A 20,891-nucleotide genomic window follows, 5' to 3' on the forward strand; every position below is an offset into this window, starting at 1 on the left:
TTTGAATGCTTTCCATATATTTTGTGCTAGACTTTAAGGCGAGTAAGCATGGTTTTGAAGATGGGCCAGATGTGACCATTTAATTTGAAAGCATAATGAGTTTCCTCTTCAGCTTTCATTGGAGTTTCATGGCTTTCCCTCTTGATCAGGTGACAGATAGAAAAGATCCCCTTAGTCAAAGCAGAATCCAGAGTGCGGTAACCAGGCTGCTGCTGCTTTAGCAACACTGCCCCTGAGTCCTATATCCAAACCACTGCTGTACTCTGTGTGAGGAAATCAACTCACTAGCATCTCACATCAAAAGATGGGAAGTGGAGTTAGTTCAGAGAGCAAGGAGTCAGCCAAGAGGTCAAAAGAACTGGAGAAAAAGCTTCAGGAAGATGCTGAGAGGGAAGCCCGAACTGTCAAGCTGCTGCTCCTTGGTAATATGTTTCTCTTTTGCTTTGAGGATATGTTTTTTTTTTCTTCATTTATGGCATGTTTATTTCTCTCAAATTATAACTTTAGGTGTATGCCCCTTGGAGGATTTAGAATGCTGAGATAACTGATTTTTATGTGTACTCTAAATGTATTTCATAATTTTTATGTTTTATACATATTGCGTGTATAATAATGAAAAATACTTAAAATTCTATCAAGAATATTACTAATACTGCAGGAGGAATAGTGTCTTTAATGTTTGTGTACATTGGAAAATATAGCACTCATTTTCTTTTAGGACATTTACATATTCATTTACTCATGCCACAAAATTGTGTGGCTACTTTTCATTACTTCAAAACAAAGAACAAAATTTTGTGACATCTACAATCTCAATAGTTGCTCTACTAACTAAATTAAGATAATCTGTGTGCTACATACTTTTATGAAACTACTTAATATACAGTGTCCACTGGCACAAAAGAGAACACTTTGTGGAAGCTAAGTGGGAAGAAGCTGGCAGAGTTTGGCATAGTAACATGTCAGTTCAGCCACATGTGAGTTTGAAGGGAAATTTAACTGTGGACTTCTGGAGAAGTAGCAGAAAAGCTATAATTGAAGATATTAAATCCCGTGATATTTTAGCACAAATACATGGCAATATGTACTAGGTAAATATACTGTATAACCCAGGAGTGACTCAGAGGCATTCAATGGATTCAGTCTTCCATTTCCATTTTTATGTTTCAGTTTCTCCACTTTCGGGCTATTGGTCATCTGATTAGCCAGTTAGCTTTGCTTTTGAAACATTGACCTTGTGTTACACAATAGTGCATATAGGTTTCCAAAAACCTAAATCAACATAGAAGGAAATCAAAATAAGAGCTTTAACTTACTGACACCTGTGTATTTACCCTGGAGCTAATTATATGCAATAGCAATTCATTATTTCAGGATTGTGACTCTATCATGCAGCAAATTTCTTCAATTTTTAAGTGTTGTTTTACTCTGTTCTCACTACTGAGTTTCAAAAATCAACCATGAATTTTCTCTCTTGTTCCTCAAGGAAAGAATCATGTTCTCTCCTTCCTTGCTGGATTTCTGTGGCAAGGGATGTCCACAGGACTCATAAGTAGAGATTTAGGAAGGTGATGATAAGTGCTTTGAAACCATCAAACATACTTTCCCTAGTTTCAGAGAATTCTCAGAGGCTCTATTAGGAGTCAAAGGGCTATGGATTGGGTAATGGTAAATACAATGTAGAAGGGAAATTCAGGCACTCCCCTAAGTGTTTTTATATTCCCTTGCAATGCCACAATGCTGCTAATGTAGAGAGAGAGAGAGCGAGCATCTGCATGTATAGGACACTGCTGTCTGTTTATTGACTGTGGGCACAATTGATCAACTTCATCAACCCCTGCTTCCTTTGCCTATCCACCATGGCAGACTTTACCTTAAGTTTACCCAGAATAAACATTTTCTCCCTTAAAAGAATAAGTAAATAAAAAGACATGTCTACATGCTGAACTAAATTTCCAAAAGAATTGATAAATGTTTTCAACACACCATTTTAAAAATATTTTCTCTCACTTTATAAAGACACAAATTATAAGCCAAATCACTGAAATGGTTGTATTACCAATTACAATGACAATACTGTCAAACATCTGCAGAGCTATGGCCCTTGAGGTAGGTGTGTTGGAGTAACTGTCCAACCTGACATGGATTGTGATGGGGAAGAAGAAGGTAAAATAGTATGAAAGTTGGCTGAAAATGTGTCATTTAAAATCAAGCCCCCAAAATATAGTAGTATAATGAAGGAAATTGAGATTTCCATAAATTATGAATTGAGAGTTGAAAGATCACTAATAAACATTGACTTCTGTAATTAGAAAAGTTTAACACTCTAGACAGATATTCATCAGGACAAAACTTGTTATATGTAAAGCTCTCAAGTGGAAATGAAAGTATTCAAATTGTCCTTTAACCTGTGGGTTTCATTAACTGAAAAGGTAACTTTTATTAACAGGGATGAAAAAGAAATATCAGTATCAACATTGTGTCTTTTATTTACCTAAGATTATACTAATTGTATACATCCCTTTTCATATCATTATATTATTTGTACCAACAATATGTAGACTGAACAGCTCAGATTTAATTTAATAAAACTGAGCATACTCTGTTCAGTTTTCACAATTTTGACTTATAGTTGAAACACTTTACTATTTTTTCCTTTTGAAATCTGAACTGTACATTTGATTCAGTCATCAAGTTCAAACAATAAACTGTTTCATTCTCATCTTTAACTGAACTCAAATTATCTACACTGTATTTTCATATTCAACTTGGCTTCATTAATGCATCATACAGTGTCTTAAAGAACTAACTCATCCTTCCTACTTTACCACCCTCAAAAGTCTTGGGTTCTTATTCACAAAATCCACACTCTTTCATGGAGTACAGACAATAGTCTTATGACTTAATTATTGTAGTGATCAATTCTGAATATAAACTTGTACTTGGAAAAAAAAAAGAGAGAAAGGTACAAAGCATCATGTAATCCATTGCTTTGTTCCTTACTGTCTACTGACTTCTGGGTGCTAAAACAGAACACTGAGTTTCCTATTTGCCATGTAATATGAAGTATATGTAAATTCTGTGTTAGTGGAAACATGTCCCAAGGAATCTAAAGATCTGATCCCCTCTAAAAGCCTCTTTCCCACATTCATGTTTTTGTTTTTTCTTTCTTAAATGAGAATCACCTTTTATTTTTCTTTCATTGAAGATAGGTGGTTGCTTGGTGGTGGTGACACACGCCTTTAATCCTAGCACTTGGGAATCTTAGGCCGGTGGATCTTTGTGAGTTCAAGGTCACTGTAGTCTGCAGAGTGAGTTCTAGGAACAACCAGGACTACACAGAGAGAGACACTGTCTTGAAAACCAAAAACAAGCAAAAAAAAAAAAAAAAAAAAAAAAAAAAAAGAAAGAAAGAAGGAAAAAAAGTTCTTAACAATCCTAGCCCATACAAGTACCCTGATTATATTCCCCCTCGACTCTTCCCAGTTCCTCCCCATCTGTCCTCTCCTTCACATCCACTCCCTTTCCATCACTAGAAAAGAACAGGCTCCTAAGAGATGACAACCAAATATAACACGATAAAATATGAAAGACAAAATATGAGATGAAGTAAAGACTATCTTATCAGAGTTGGACACCGCAACTCAGTAGGAGGAAAACAGTTTCAAGAGCAGGTACAAGAGTCAGAGACTGACTTCTCTCAAAGTTTTGTGCTCCCATTGTCCTAGTATGTTTTGTAGGCAGGACAGACTGTGTAGGTCAAAGCTTTCTGTGGTTGGGTTCATGTCCATGTTTTAGTAGTCTCCCACCCTGCCGCCCACCCCATCCCACTTCTCATAGTTAAGGACTTTCATGTGGAATCAACAAAGTCTGCCACATTAAGCTGGAGCATGAGCAAGCCCCTCTCTCATGCATTGAGTCTGAGCATGGCATCCCACCATAGGGAATAGGTTCCCACAAGCTAGCTCATATACAGGGATAGACATTGGTCCTACTGCCAGGGGCCCCTTAGTTAGTCAAAGCTTCACACTGTCTACCACATATGGAGGACCTACTTCTGTGGCATGGAGGCTCCACCAATGTCTGTCTAGAGTTCATGAGTTTAATGAGCTTGGTTCAGCTATCTCTGTAGATTTCTCCATCGTGATCATATATCCCTTGGTCATATATTCCCTCCTCCCTTTCTTTGGACACCTGGAGCTTGGCCTGGTGACTAGCATCTGGTTCCATCAATTACTGATGAAGGCTTTGTGGTGATAGCTTGGGTATTCCCCAATCTGATCGCAGGGCTAGCCAGTTCAAGCATCAATTCCACTATTGGTAGGTGTCTTAGCTGGGGTAGTCTTGTGGATTCTTGGGAATTACCCTAGCACCGGGTTTCTTCCTTACTCCATAGTGGTTCTCTCTATTAAGGTATCTCATTCATTGCTCTTCCACTCTACTCCTTTCCCTCTCAACCATGCCATTCCCTTCTCACCCCCTTTCCTCTTGATGACTAAAAAGTCTTCTCTTCTTCCACCTAAAAATTTTTCATTTACTTTCTAATCCTCTTGTATTTATTCACTTACCATAGCTATTTTTAAAAGTTTTATATGTTTTTTAATTTAATATTTTTTCTTATTTTACATATCAATCCCAGTCCCCCCCCCCCAACATCCCATGCCTCCTACCGAATCTCCATACCATCTCCGATCCTCTCCCCAGGGAGGGTGAGGTCATCAATGAGGGATCATCAAAATCTATCAAGTCATTTGGGATAGGGCCTAGGACCTCCCCCATGTCTGTAGGCTAAGGGAGTATCCCTCCATGGGGAATGGGCTCAAGAAGTCTGTTCTTGAACAAGGGATACATCCTAGTTCCACTGCCAGAGGTCCCATAGACTGCCCAGGCATTCTAACTGAGATCCATGTTCAGGGTTCTGGGTTGGTCCTATGCTGGTTTCCCAGCTATCAGCCTGGGGCACATGAGCTCCCCCTTGTTCCGGTCAGTTGTAATTTAAAAATTAGTCTAATACTCCTGCATTCCCTTTAGTTGCTTGTAATCTGAATTACTATGACTTCACAGAAAGGCATGCATTCCTAAAAACAGAGGAGTGATGGAAGCAGTACCTGAAAGTATACCTGAGTTGTTCTCAATGGCATGAAAACAATCATGACTTCACATGAACAAATACAGCTAAAGAGAGCACTGTATTTTTTTCCATTGAGTTTGAAAACAATAGGAAATCTCTAATCTGAAATTAATAGGTAAGTACTGATCAGTTTTAAGTAAATGTTATAATATTTGCTACTTAGTTATCTCTTTTATTTATATACATATACATATATATTCATATGGGCCACATAGGAAAATTTTATGAAAAAAAAAATGAGATTGCAATGTTCACCAGAAATTTTCACTATTACACCAATATTTGATGTGATATAAATTAAGGAAAAAAACAGTTTAGACAAAGCTTTGAGAGACAAAATCCACAGAAATGTGATGTTTAAATATATGTTGTAGTAAGTCAGAGGAAAGTATAGTTGATTAACTTGGCAGTGTATGAAACCTGGAGCACATGGGAGTCTTTGGAAAAGAATAAGGTAGTTAGTTAATGTATCTAACTTTTATAAAAACAAATGTATCTGTCTATTATTACATCAAATTGTCGATATAGGATTAAGAGGAATACTTTTAATGAGTGAACTATATCAGATCCTTACTTATAGTTTCCTATTTAGTTGGGTATAAGGCAGGCTTGTAATTAACCAAATCTCTCTTTGGAAACATCAATGTTGCATACATTATTGTTGATAAAATTAAAACACAGCTAAATAGTTAGATGGCTATATAAAATACGCTCACACAGGAGAGAAAAAAAAAATCACATTTTCTCCTTTAGTCATTTCATTTACTGGCCTAAAAGCTATAGTGTGATGAATAAAAGACATTGAAAGAATCTTTGAAAATTATTTTCACAATCTAATAAGGTGAATATAGATTTTTTGAAACACTGCTGAACTATGATTAACATATAGATGGTATACATTTAAAACATACAAAGTGATAAATTTGAAGATAAATATATACCTATGATTATATAAACAATCTGTCATTCACATATTCATCATCTATGATCCCCTTATTTATTTTATTACCAACTATCAATCAGAATAGCACATAAAACAATCATAATGAACTTTTAATTATATCTTGTGGCTTGGTATCTTTAGGTAATTTGAACATCATCATATATTTTCAAAATAAGTTTGAAATTGGAAATTCAAGAAAAAGATTGTTTAAAGGAAAATATAGGAGACAGAGTAATTTCTCCTAGGTGGAAATTATGTAAACAATTTGCCTGATGAAAATTTCAGGGAATTTGGATGTTTATTTTTGATATATTATCATAAAAATTTCTAAGACAAAATAAGAGACCTAGAATTTCATCTGACCCTATGTACTTTCTAATGTAATACATTGAAAACCATAGTATTAATATGTAACATTAATCTGAATATATTTACATTAAATATCACAATCAAAACAGATTATTCAACTCTATATCAGATAATAGTCCTAAACTTTTGGAAAATGTTAACACCATAAAGAAAACAAAATAGTAACAAGAATACATGGGACATAGTCTAAACTTTAAAAGTTAAGGTAATAACAAAAATGTATAAACTGTGAGTAGATCTTAAATCTAGGAAATGCAAAATGAATGAAAATAACTGTGTAACAATCAGATACATTTGAAATTTCAGCATTTCATTACAAAACACTGGAATTAAGATAAAATTTTTTATGCATGTAAGTAGTCTTACACTTGACAGAAAATCCCTATTACAAGATGCCCTTATTAGTATTCATGGGCAAAGTGTGTAATTGCTTTCAAATTTATCAGCAAAACAAAACAGGTAAAAATGTTTACAAATTTATGCAGAGGGACACAAATGTCCATAAATGACAGGGAATGTGAGGATGACAGCATTAGTAACTGATAAAGGCAAGCAATGTAAATACAGGATTCAGATGTAATAGTTCTCAAACTCTATCTTTTTAAATGTAGAAACAAAAAATGTTATAGGTAATAAAAAAGTATTTTTCTACTTTGTTGGCAAAAAAAGGGTACTTACCAATATGTTTATATTACTTTGAATCTAAATTTTACCTCATAATTAATTCATGGACAGAACATTTCAACATTACATAAACATTTATAGGAAAGTTTTGTCAGGTCATTAAAAAAATTAGATAGAGACAATGAAAGCCCTGTCATGTTTGTAAAAGATAAACCAAATTATTTGCAGACTGATGACAGTATTATATTAAATACAAACTAAAACTGGGGAGAGAGTAATTATATAAAAGATTAATTCCAAAAATTGTGGTTAAATACTATCAGGGCATTCAATGACATTTACCATACCATCATGTTAAAATAGAAGAGTCAGCATTATATTTCAATAGGCAAAAATAAATCAAATTATTCATCTGTACCTGTCAAAAGTAAACTAGGAAGAGAAGTGAGTTATCTTATATAGTCTACAGAAATCTAATTATCATACTTAATGGTAAGAATCCATTAGTATTGTTGAATATAGACCATGAACCAGGATTAATGATGATTATTGGCTTTCTTGTCATCAACAGAATAGCCTCTGACATTTTCTAGTTTTGACTTTTCTCTTGACAAATTTCCAGGCAGAACTGGGAATTTAGAGAATGCACACAGGCATGAATTTCAGTCCTGTGGGTTTAGTTGGGAACACATGCTGGTGAAGCCAATCAGGAATGTAAATGATGGGAATTTGCAGACAATCAACAATAGCCAAGTACTTATTTTTAATGTATTACAGCAAACAGAAGTTTGAGAAAATAGTACTTCAGAAATCTGTTTCAAATAAACAAAGTGGTGTGTAATAGATGCCCTTACTGCACTTTGAAAAAAAAATCTTATCTATTATTTGTGATTGACTTCATGTAGAAAAATATTGAAAACTCTTAAAAATTTTTTGGGATAAATATATGGAAGAAATATGACAAAACAGCAAGCAAGGTAAAAAAAAAAAAAAAAAAAAAAGACTAACTACTCATGGTCTGCATTTTGAAAAGTGTTCAATTTTTAAAAGGTGTTGCTGTAGTTGTTTCTTTATGATGATATACCCAAATGATTGCTCATAAACATTGCAGCTACAGTAGAAATTTCAGAACATTCATACTAGCATGTAGTGGTCAGAGTGTAGGAAGTCTAACAAGCATGATTAATAAAAAAAAGTACTAAAATTGGAAGGGCTGGAGAGATGACTAAGATGTTCTTATGTGCTTATTGCTCTTCCAGAGAACCTGAACTCAGTTCCAAGTACCCATATCTGGTGGTTGACAGTTAGTTGCCTGTAACTTCAATTGCCGGGGATTTGATGCTCTTTTCTGGACTCTCTGGGAGTTTACCCTTGTGTGTATATTTCCATCGACACAAATAAGCAAGTTCTTAAAAAATAATGAAGTGTAAAACCATAAATTAAAAAAAAAGAAGGAAGACATTGTTTTTGGAGGATTCTTTGAATCTGAGGGTACTTCTGGTAGTTGCTAATGTATTCTCCAAGTCATTCCCATCTGCAATTCAGTCTTCTGAAGCTCTAGAACGTACATCCTAGGAGCAAGATTTATAAACAAGGAAACTGATGGTTACAGAGATAAAATTTAATCAAACTTTCTAGTAAGAGTCAGAAATGTATTGAAGTCGATTAAAAGTACATAAATAAACAAAATGTATTTCTTTAACTATGAAAGTACATGTTCAGAATTCCTTTCTTTCTGTTATGTTTTTCTTTTCCTTTTTTTCGTATTTGAGTCCAAGATATTTAATGGCTCTCATGTAGAACAGAGAGAAGTTTCTAATTTTACTCAAGAAGAGAAATATTGAGTGGAACAAAAGATTCCTTAAGAAGACTAAATAAGCTGAGGAGCTGACACTTTTAGCACAATCAATATCTAGGAGGGTGCAACTTTCACTTTAACCTAAAACAGTTAAATAAGCCTTGAAAGCATTTAAATATTTCACTGCTAATGCTACCTGGAAACATTGTAATGTTGCACAGCATCAAGATGAGAATTGAGAGCTTGTTTGAAGGTCTATGTAGAGTTTGTATGAGTATATTCATATCTACAGTTCTCATTTCTCTCATGCATACAACATTATCTCCAAACCTGGCTCATTCTAATTGCTTTATGCTATAAAATTATATGATTTTAATTGCCGAGTTAATACTCGTACATATGAATGCATGGCAAGTTATTCAATCTCTGCTTGCCTGCTTTAGACAAATGAGCTATCAAGCTTTATACAGCTGTGGATTTTGCACAAATTTAAAATTATTTTCCATATTTCTGCATAGCAACAGTCTTATTTATATTTTATTATTTACAATAATTTGTGTGTCTTGAAATGGAAATTAAGAATATATTTATTTATTATTTGATGCATTATCTTCTTCAGAGAAACAAACAGGTATCTTGAGAAAATTCCTTTGGTACTCTTTAACCCAGAAGCTAGAGTTAGTCATGACCACAATTTAGAAGGAAGGAGCTATTTTAGGATGTACTCAGCATATGCAAACATGCTGTCATGTGTATATTTAGCCCTGTATCATGATCTAATCCTACAAGAATGGAGTGGTGATTATGAACTAAGACCTAAAATTATGTGAGAATGGGACTGAAAAGTTTATTTCTAGGGGACTTTGAGATGGAGCTTTAAATGAAGATATTTTTTTTTGTATGACTTGTGTTTTCTGTAAGAATTATGCCAATATTGCAGTTAGGTGTATAGAACCTTCTCTTAGAACACTAAACTCACTATACAGATCATAAAAAAATTTGTAAATTTTAAAAATCTTTAAAAGCAACTTTATCTGCTATTTTAAATTAACTAATAACACTGCCTACATTGGACACATGTGAGTTGTTGCCTGGTAAGTTATGAAGAATTGTTGTATACTTACCTTTTTCTCCAAATGTCCTAACACAGTTTTGAGTATTTTATAATAGAGAAATAAAATGGAATATGTCTGTGATGTTTTAATTTGACCAATAGTGGTTCCTAAGTGCTCTTATATTTCTTCATGATTCAGGACACATATAATCATGTAATTCATGAATATTAGTTTTGTGTGAGTTGTGATGGAGATAAAACAGATGGCCTCTCACATACTAGACATATACTCTTCCTACAAGCTGTATCCCATTCCAAAATTCTTATAATTTTTGTTTTCTAAAGGATTATATTTCATTTAATTAAAAATAGTCCATGAACAATTTTTAGGTTATTACAGGAATCATAGATAATATATACTTGCTTTAATGTTTTAATTGGTATTAAAATATGAAACGTTCTTCACTCAGTTTCAAAATTGTCCATTTTTTACCCAATAGCCCCACTTTCATAGAACAAAATACAGTACTAACTAAATATGCTTTGGGTAGGACTGAAGCACATGCTAAAATCTTTGATTTTCGTCCCATAGTCCCACAGCTAGCAATTTTCAACTCAGTAAAACTGAACATATGTTTTTGATATAGTTGAGTGAGTCCCCATGAAGCTGTCACTTGTGCCTGATGACACTTGATTCCAATATCCACTTCTGAGGCTTGTGGTTGCAGATCCAGGGCTGGATTACAGTGTTTGGTGGGGCCTAGAACCCACAGGCCCTACTTTCAACACCATAAGTTCAAAAGTAAATGAAAAAAAAAATCTATGAAGGAATATTGAAAAACTTAGTGTGATTCTTGCATTCATCGGCTTTGTTTTTAACTTCCATGGTCTATGCAAGAAAGCACATTGGCACAATAATGGAGAAGAAATTTGGCAGATTATGCAAGAGGAAGAATCAGATATAACAACTTGTCAATGAAGCCTTATTTACTATGGTCTTACCACACTTTATGTTTCAGTATCATACATGATAAGCAGCTGTTCAGACAAGTGCAGAAATCAGATACACTGAGACATGCCAGGGACAAAAACACTTGTTGCAACAGAGTTAAATTTAGATGCCTCTGTATCTATTCCTTCAGGCACAGGAAAACATACATACTTCAGTGGGGAAAAATGTTATATCATACAAAGGACAAAATCTATGTTTTGAATTTATTTTTCCTTAAAAATTCATACAATACCTTTTGATTACATTGTGTTTTTCTCTTCCCACTCCCTACACATCCAGTTTCAGGACCTCTCTCTCCCTCCCACTTCTCAAAAACTACGACAAACAAAGTCAATAAAACAAAAAATCAAAACAAAATAAACTTCATCAAAAATAATAAAGAAGTCTTTTTTTTTTTCTGTTGGCCAATTACTCCTGGGCATGATACCTGTACTGGAGTGAGGTACACACTCAGGGACATGCCTTTGGAGAATCCTGGCTTGCTTTGGCTAGAGGGTATTAGTTGCAAATAGCTTCTTGGTCAGGGGTAGGTTATTTTTTTTAAATATGTTCAAAGAATTATTTCCTTCATGTGAAATATACCTTACAGTTATAGATCGAATAAAAAATAAAATGATTCATGAAGAAGTTACAAGCGTGGAAAGGATGGTAAGCACTTTGTAAAGGTGAAGGTCAAATAGTTGTAGGTGGGGTAAAAGTCTACATAGTGGTGCTGTCGGGTGCTCTAATCCATATTCATAAGTATAATTTCAATGAAATTTTTAGATTTTGGAGTTATCATATTCAAACTATCTTTTGCTTATGTTAAAATGATGATACTTTGATAGATCAAGATACATGCAGGCATACACAGATTCAAAAACACAATCCTAGTTCATATGATCTCTATATTTTTAGCTTTTATGTCTCAAAAAAGTAGTCCTTAACCTCAAGAGAATTTCAAGAAATATTGTCCAAAGGTTATTATTGACAACCTAAACTTGCCACTAAGTTTTCACTATGAGTTCTTGCTTTCTGTATTAAGAATCATGTGCAATTGGGATTTCTGTATATGATGCCTAAAGAATTGAGTGGATGCCAAAATGTTTGTAGTGTGGTTCATGAACTACAATACCTGCTGCCGATAAGGGAGACTCTCATAGCTGCAGGACCACTGTTGGTTCCTCACACCTACCTCTGTGCACCCCCGATCTATGACATGGAGCATACCCATGCCATTTCTTATACATAAGGGCTCCTTGTAGTTATTTAGTTTTTAAGAATCTTCATACATTTGGATAAAGGAAAATATAACTATGTACAAAAGTATTAAAGGCTGCTGAGGAGAACAGCATGTTTGAAACAGTATAGATTTCTGTTTGAACAGTTCTGGACATAAAGTTATCTATGATTTTATTATTTTACCATTTATTCAAATAGAGATACAAAGAGGCCATGAGCTGTTTAGAGCCTGAAATTGTGGGTTACATCTTTGGGTTGCAAACTCATGTATATAAGCACTTCAAATCAAATCATGTTTAAATGAAAAATATAATTTTAGCTACTAAGAAACATTGTTTACTTTAGAAGTTTCACAAATAGAGTTGTCAAAAATTTACACATGACAAAATAGTAGGTTTTAATATCATACATATTCTGTGTATCAGTTTAATAACATTTGCTTCATTTTGTTTCAGGAGCAGGTGAATCTGGGAAAAGTACTATTGTTAAACAAATGAAGTAGGTACAGAACTCTTTCAAGTGTTGACTATCTGATTTATCTATGCATTGAATAATTCTGTGTTATCTATTCTAATTTTTATTATAATATAGTTACATCATTTTGACTTTTCCTTGTTTCCCTACAATTTCTTCCACATTCCTCTCCTTGGGCTTTTCCGTATCCATTGCCTCTCTTTTCTTCATTATTTTTTGTTACATATATATAAGTAAAATCTGCTCATAAGGTCTCACTCTCATGACTGACTTACCATGTGCTGAAACAGAGTTACACCAACATACTTGCTGACAAGGTCATGGGAAGCCCTGGAGGCTTCAACCCTACACAGACAGTGACAGGCAATTCAGGGCTGCTGACAGCTAGAGAAGTAGTCTCCCACAGATAAGAGCAAACAACCAATACCAAATGGTCAGCCCTGAACACCTGCATAGAAGTATCATAATATAGACTGATGGAATCTTTAAACAATGCTTTTCAAGACTTTCTTCGGAATTCAAGTGATCTAGTCAGAATTTGCAGGTAGTGGCAAAGTTATCCTGACTTTTTTGAGTGTTCAATATTACTTCTATTATTCAACCATGACCATAATTTCTATTTTTCCTTTGAATTTTGCCTTCCAGAAATATTAGAGGCAGTAGCTATGTTAATTATATTAAACCTCAAATGAACTAGCTTTTTAACTATGAGGGTATAGCCATAAACATTTGAAATGTGAATCAAGAATCCATTTGCAATTTTGGAGGGATAATATTTTTAACATCAGCCTTAATTTCATATGGATATGAAATATTTGTTCCTTGATATCACTCCAACAAATTCTTATGTGTTATTACATCAGTTTTTCTATTTATTCCTTATAATGTGATGACTTACTAAATTTCTGAATGAAGAAGTATTGAAGACAACAGCCCAAGCTAGATATCAGTGATGAAGTCCTCTGATTAATACAAGCCACACTTTTTCTTTAATATTATAATGACAAGTAACTTTCTTACCAACTATTATTTAAGCCCCAGTTTGGAAATTGTAACATGAAAAATAAATGACCCAGAGACAGATATTGGAGTTCAAGCTGATGATCAAAGAAGCAAAGCAGTCTGCCACTAGCTCACTTCAACCTCAGGCTGAAAGGACTGATCCATGCATGATCTCTTCACCAATCTCAGACTGTAACCTCTTCTCAGCATGGCTGGAGAACATATGCCAAATACTGACTTCTTGTTCCTGTCTTTTATACCCCTCTAGTGCTAGGATTAAAGGTGTGAGCTATAATTCTCTTTTTGACTGATTCAATCTTGTGTAGATCTCGGTGGTCTTGCATTCACAGAGATCCATCTACCTCTTAATCCTGAGTCCTAGGATTAAATGTGTGTATCACCACCTCCTAGATTCTGGCTTCTGGGAGTAAAGGGGTGTGCCTGACTTCTATGCCTAGTGGCTGACTTTGCTTTCTGAATCTTTGTTCAAGCTTTAATAAGTCATAAATAATGTGTCACCACAGGAAATCTCACCTATACGTGCCAGAACATATTTGTTCTTTCTTTCTTCCTTTCTGTCTCTTTTTCTTTCTTTCTTTCTTTCTTTCTTTCTTTCTTTCTTTCTTTCTTTCTTTCTCCAAAACATGGTTTTGTAAGCAATTTTTGGTTCACCTTAACAGTAGAGTTATTTCGCATTTCTTTAGATCATTATTCTTCTCGACTACCCTATTATTTAGGACATAATTACAGTTGAACTTACCTTATTCTTTTTTATGTGTTTATTATCTATATGTGTAAATTTAGTTTGTAATGAAGTTATTTTTCTATATAAAAGAAAGATTTTAAATATTAAATCATATATGAATACAGCCAAAAAAACTGGAAATAAAGCCAATAATGAGTATCATAGATATATAACTAACTACTAACATATAAAGAGATATGGGCTATTATGTAAAACAGTTTTCAGCCTGTTACAGAGCTGATAAATTATATAATTAGTTTAAACTTTACTAGCTATAAAATTTTAAATCAATAATTAGGCATTCTGTGTTATGAGAAACTATGAAAACATAATTTTAGACTGATGTGGTAATTTACATTTAGGAGGCTGATGCAGGAGGATCACAAGTTTAAGGCCAGTCTGTGCTACATAAGGAGTACCATAACAGCTGGAACTTTGATATCAGACTATTTCAATATCAAAACTATAATCTCAATATAAAATTATTATCTGATTAAAGATTGCAAAAATTAAATTTCTTACCATTATTTTAGAAGTACATTTTGCAAAAAAGAAGTAGTATCTATAATTTTTCTACCTCTACCACAGATTTAGGACTGAAAGGATGGTTTGGCTATTAAGTATACTTGTTGCCTTTGCATAGGATGAAGTTTAGTTAGGTTCCCAGAACTTAAAACTATCCCTAACTCCAGTCACAGAGTATCTGGTACCCTCTTCTGGTGTTTTAAAGATTTAGGCAAAAGATTCACATAACACACACACACACATAAAATTAAACTAAATCTTATAAACCATGTGTGTATGTATGTGTGTGGTTTATTATATGTGTATATGTATATATATACATACATACATATATATCATATAAAACATATAAAAAACTGAGAAAGTATTTTTTAGTACTTTCATAAGTATTTTTTAGCTGTACATCTTTCTGAGAAACTGCAACAAGAATTTGAAATATATATATATATATATATATATATATATATATATATCATAGAAATAACTTAAATATTCAAAGTTTGAAGTATAAGTAAACTATTTTAAATAGTAAAATAGAAAGATAAAGAATCCAAAATTAAAATCAAAGTACAACCAATCACTTTGCAAACCGTTGGAACAATTCATCATTCACTTGCATAACTATGAAGCTATTGCATATGCATCAAGGTTTGAGCAACACCAACTCTTCACACATGCTCAAAGCTTGGTAACTCTGTGCCTCCATTCACATGTGCTGTCTCTTGTACCTATAAAGTACCCCGCTCCTTTTGGCCATTAAAAAGGGCTCATTCTCATAAAATAATCAGCTCATTTTTTCTGCTAATCCTTGTCTTTTTTCAGGCTTTTTTATTCCTACCCACAATATAACTCTCCACAGCTTTCCTAATGTCTCTTACCATACACAGATGTGGCTGTGAGCTTTTATAGAGCCCAAAATCTGCTAAAATGATACTTCTACAACTTGGTGCTTTTGTTAGAAATTTGGCCATGATAGGAAGGTTTCATGATTGTGTTGTCTGAGCCACGTGTGACTTTCGTGGCCATTTGAGGATCTAAAATGTAATTTTCTGTAACATAGTTGGTGGTACAGTATGCAGTAGGTGTTGCATAGGCTGGAATTCAATATGGACCTAGTGGAAGGACAGTCAGGTGTGATTCATTCATTTATTTCAGCATATAATGAAAAACTAAAATACTCAATAAAATCGTGAAAAGAGCTAGGAACCAACTTAAAGCTAGGCAACTTTCTAAAAGAAATAAATTTATGCAGCTGCTTCTATCATATTTCTCTTAGAGTTTTATTAGTTATCAGAGTTTGTATTACCAAAGGAATCCAAATGCCTCAAATTTACTCATAATTACCATTCTAATTTAACAAGTAAATCATTTTTCTGTTTAATTTTGGACATAGGACTGGAATTTATTCAACAGTCTTGCTTAGATCTATTATAAGTATGTCTTTCTGCATTTATATGGTTTTGGATCCATCTGGGTTTGTTGTTGTTTGGTTACTCAAGTGATTTAATAGATTAATTAAATAGGTTAAAAGATAACTTGAAGTTAAAATTGAGTATTTGTTGGTAATCAAATGTAAAGGATAGATTAAAATAATAGAGGCACATTCTTTACTCTTCTCAGTGCCTGGTTCTACCGTTTTAGGTTCTTCAAAGACACTGAAGAGGTGTATTGCTATGCTTGACCCCTAAGCCAGAACTTCAAAAACAAAACAAAAGCACTTTAAAAACAATATAAAACAAAGAAACAAGATATATCACACAACAAAGCTTGCAAAGACACACAAGTAACAACAGCAGATTTTAGTTTAATGGGAAATTCTATTTTAATCTATTATTCTTAAACTGTCCATCAAACACTGACTAGTTCGTTAATGAGTGGACGGAAGAGAGGAGCCCAGCCTCTAGGTAACTAATCTTGGAGAACCCAGAAGCACGTACACACTCTCGGAGGAATGGCAATGGATCCAACAGAAAGCAATTATCTGCAATTAAAACAAAATGCCTTTGTCAATGCTGTAAATAGAAAGTAGGCACTCCTACTTCCTAGTGTTTTTTAAGAGATAGGAAAAGCCAGGACTGTTGTGCTGAGTGACCTCACATCCTCTTGAAATCACTTTTTAAACATGACACAGAGTTCAGGTTTTTGAACACATCTGTGACCTGGAAATCAGGGAATTTTCTTCCTGAGAAAAGGAATGAATCTAGGTTCTAAATAAGGTATATGTTATTTATATATTTGAAAACTATTTTAGCAAGAACAAGTCTTACACTGACCTTGGGTCTCACCTTGACCCAAAAGACATTATATGATGAGACAATGAATGACAAACATTCAGAGATGTTAAATTGTCTAGACTGGACATACATGCATGATCAAAATCCACCCCTTTTAAGGCATATATATATACTACATTTTTCTTCAAAAAATTTATTATTGCTTTTATTATTATTTGTGGTATACCAGCTCAACTCACAAAACATCTCATGCTTAATTGTAGGATCATCCACAAAAATGGTTACAGTAAACAAGAATGCATGGAGTTTAAAGCAGTGATCTACAGTAACACCCTGCAGTCAATCTTAGCCATTGTGAAAGCAATGACTACACTTGGAATTGATTATGAGAATCCCAGAAGTGCAGTAAGTATGCCCGTGTCATAATTAGTCATATGGCCTGGGTGGAATGTAGCTAAAGAATCATAGGATTGTCTGTTGTCCTATTCTATGTCAAAACTATATAATGTAATAATTTTGCAAATATTAACTATCTCCAACTTAAATTTCCTCCTTTTTTTCTTAATGAAACCTTTCTTTTCTGCTATTCACTATAATTTTATTAAGTAGTGTAACAACATAAGAAACATAAGTGTACTTTGCTTTACAACATAGCATTTAAATGATTTTTTTTATTTAATTAATAATTATTTCACATGTTATGATCTTTACAAACCTACTTACTTTTGAAATAGATAATATGCAAAACCTAGGAGTACATTAGTGTCTAAAAGGCAATAACTGACCCCCACTCACAATATAAAAGCATTAAAAGACATTCTCTATTTCCACAAGGCTCCCCCAGAGCACCTCCAGAGGTCATCAACTAAACAGTCCCCAAAGGGATCAGTGTAAGAGGCATACATAAAATTATTGAAAGGCACAAATGCTTTCCTCCTCTCTGTCCCTCCCCAGGCATCCAATTTTGGGTTGGCCATTTAAGTGAACATTGGAAGTTATCAGGATGAGAAGGAAATGCCCATTTCTACACTATTTACTTTACAGGAAAGTGTAAATCCCATTTCTTCTCTTCAGTTTTCTTAGAGAAGGATGGGGGAAAGGGAGAAAGAGAAAAAGAGCATGGAGAAATGATAAACACACTTTAGTGCAAATCTTTTGCAAAGCCTGGCGTCTATATTCTTAAAAAGTTGCTTTACTAGATTTCTCCACAATTCAGTTCCAGTTAAGTTTCCTACTTTTCTGGCTTCACATTCCTTCACTTGTAAAAGGAAAACTTGGTATGGAACTCCACGACCCTTCCTTTTTTATCAGCTGATGATTTATTGAACCTATTCTAGTCTGTTCTATTCTATTACCTCTGACTCTGGCTTTTTTTTAAGCACATAGAATTTTGCAATAGCATTTAAAAAATGTACTGCTATACTCCTTTAATTCATAGGTGAGAAAAAATAGACTGCAAACAAGTATTTGGTTAACTTCAAAACAACTGAAGTCCAGGGAGAACATAATGCTGCCTAAATTCCTTTGCAAGGAGATGTGCCCTCTGTGAAGCCTATTTTCAATGTTTTTGTTTTCATTTTTTTAATTTAAGTTAGAAATAATCTCATTTTACATATCAATCCCAGTTCACTCTTCCTTTCATCCGCCCATGCCTCCCACTGACCCCCCAATCCCACCCCCATCCACTCCCCAGGGAGGGTGAGACTTTCCATGGGGGATCTTCAAAGTCTGTCTGTTTTCAATGTTTTACATGGCAATGTTTATTTTGCTTTTCCCTCCCAGGCAATACAGTTACAAAAAAGTGTGTGTCTTTTGAATTTTTTTGACAATGACTTAAAAATCTTGGAATTTGTATTAAAATATTCCATGTATTTTGTCAAGGAAGTAGAAAAATCACAAAATTTCATATTGCTTTTGAAGTAATTTTTTAAAAAAAAATGGCCCCTACATCACCGTAGGGAGTGAGTGGCACTATTAGGAGTTATGTCCTTGGTGAAGGTGTGTCACTAGAGGGCAGGATATAAGGCCTCAGATGCTAAAGGCTCAGTTTTGCAGACTTATTACTGTTGCCTGTGGTTCAAGATGTAGAATTCTTAGCTCCTTCTCCAGAATCATGTCTGCCTGCACACCCCCATGTCTCACAGTGACAATAATGGTCTAAGCCTCTGTACTGTAAGCCAGCCCCAATTAAATGGTTTCCTTTATAAGCGTTGCCTTGGTCATAGTTTCCCTTCACAGCAATAGAAATTCTAACACAACTTCTTAAAAAATAAAAAAAAAATGTTTGATACATTTAACCTAGGTATTACAAACTAGAGTGGAGTAAAAAAATAATAGACTTGAAACATCACTACTATTATCCTTATTGAAAGAATTTTAAAACTGTACATTCAATGGTGTAAACTTAAGTGGCCCAAAAAGTCGCTATGACTTCTCAGGAGCAATTGTGTTCTGTGCCCCAGAATATCAGAATAACATAGTTTCCTAGTACTACGCAGAACATATTTTTGTTTCAACTGGAGAAAACATTTACACTTTCAATCATATGCATTTAGTATTTTGTTGTAAGTACCAATATTTTGTACCTGGCTTGAATTATTTATTTGACCTATTAATTTCTAAGCACTATGTTTGTGGGACTTTCAGATTTCTTATTAGGTGGACTTTTGTTTTACAAGCATATTTATATTTTCACATAATCATTTGTTTGCACATCATCACACAGACTGCCTTTCAAAGACAGAAAACCAACCTAAGTTGCATTATCCACTGAATCTCTTGGTTTAGATAAAGCTGCTGAACATCTCTGTTTTAATTTCTTCATACATAAAATGTTAATACTTTTCCATAACATTGCAAAAATTACCAAAGTAGGAAGAAAAATATAGGTAGCCCCTTTAAATCCATAATATTGTAGAATATAGAGTCCATGTAAATATCAGCTATTTTTTATTTTTTGATAATCACTTTAAATACAGACTAATTAAAATTCCTATACTGAAATGCACTCAGCAAAGATCAGTTGAAAATTATTATCTTATGTGGCAAGCATTTGGGTTGCTGCTGGAGATGCACTAATTAGGCATCAATAGTTGACATTGAAAACTTATCTGTATTCAGGAAGGAAAGCTTGATGTTGAGCAGAAGTTTATAAATCATTTCATGTTGAGGAGGTAATCACAGCTGGATGTTAGAATCGGTACATCCTTATTCGCTGAAAGAGTGACTGCGACAGCTTGGATTTGGAAATGTGATGTGTGTACATTATATAAGATGTTTACATATATATGCAATTGCAAACATGCATTTAAAGCTCAAAGAGGTATTCTGTCTACAGATATAAATTAGGTGGCTTGGGCTTACTGTGCCAGACTATTCTAATTTACATAAAGTAATGTAAAAGAATAGTGGATAGGAGGAAATAATCAAGTGCTTAGACTAAGAAAGACTTTTAGGAAGTTGTGGTATGCATTATTTTAATGTGACCTTTTTCTAGTTGTTGCAAAGGAATATGAAACCAGGAAAGCCTAATGAACTCAGTTTGATGTAGGAAATACATATTAAAAAAAGGAGAGAACTGACTCCACAAAATTGTACCCACATCCATATGACACACACAAGAAAGTGTAATAATGAGAATGGGAGTGATTATGGTAATGATTATGAGACTTTCAAAAAGAAGAGGAAAAACATATGCTCAAAAGGTTCTGCAGTTCAATTCATGTGAGTTGATAAGTCTGGAAAACTGGCACTTGACAC

The 20,891-nt window shown here is 33.9% G+C and overlaps 1 protein-coding gene across 1 annotated transcript in view; it reads left to right on the plus strand.

The window, feature by feature from the left end:
* Window positions 1–304: 304 nt before the first annotated feature.
* Gnat3 (G protein subunit alpha transducin 3) overlaps window positions 305–20,891 on the plus strand; it is a 39,397-nt gene continuing 18,810 nt past the window's right edge. The window contains exons 1-3 of the mRNA XM_051174818.1: window positions 305–422; window positions 12,608–12,650; window positions 17,396–17,537. Of these exons, the coding sequence (XP_051030775.1) occupies window positions 305–422; window positions 12,608–12,650; window positions 17,396–17,537 (303 nt within the window). The remainder of the gene's footprint in view (window positions 423–12,607; window positions 12,651–17,395; window positions 17,538–20,891) is intronic.

Source organism: Phodopus roborovskii, unplaced genomic scaffold (assembly GCF_943737965.1).
Source record: "Phodopus roborovskii unplaced genomic scaffold, PHOROB, whole genome shotgun sequence".
NCBI lineage: Eukaryota > Metazoa > Chordata > Mammalia > Rodentia > Cricetidae > Phodopus > Phodopus roborovskii.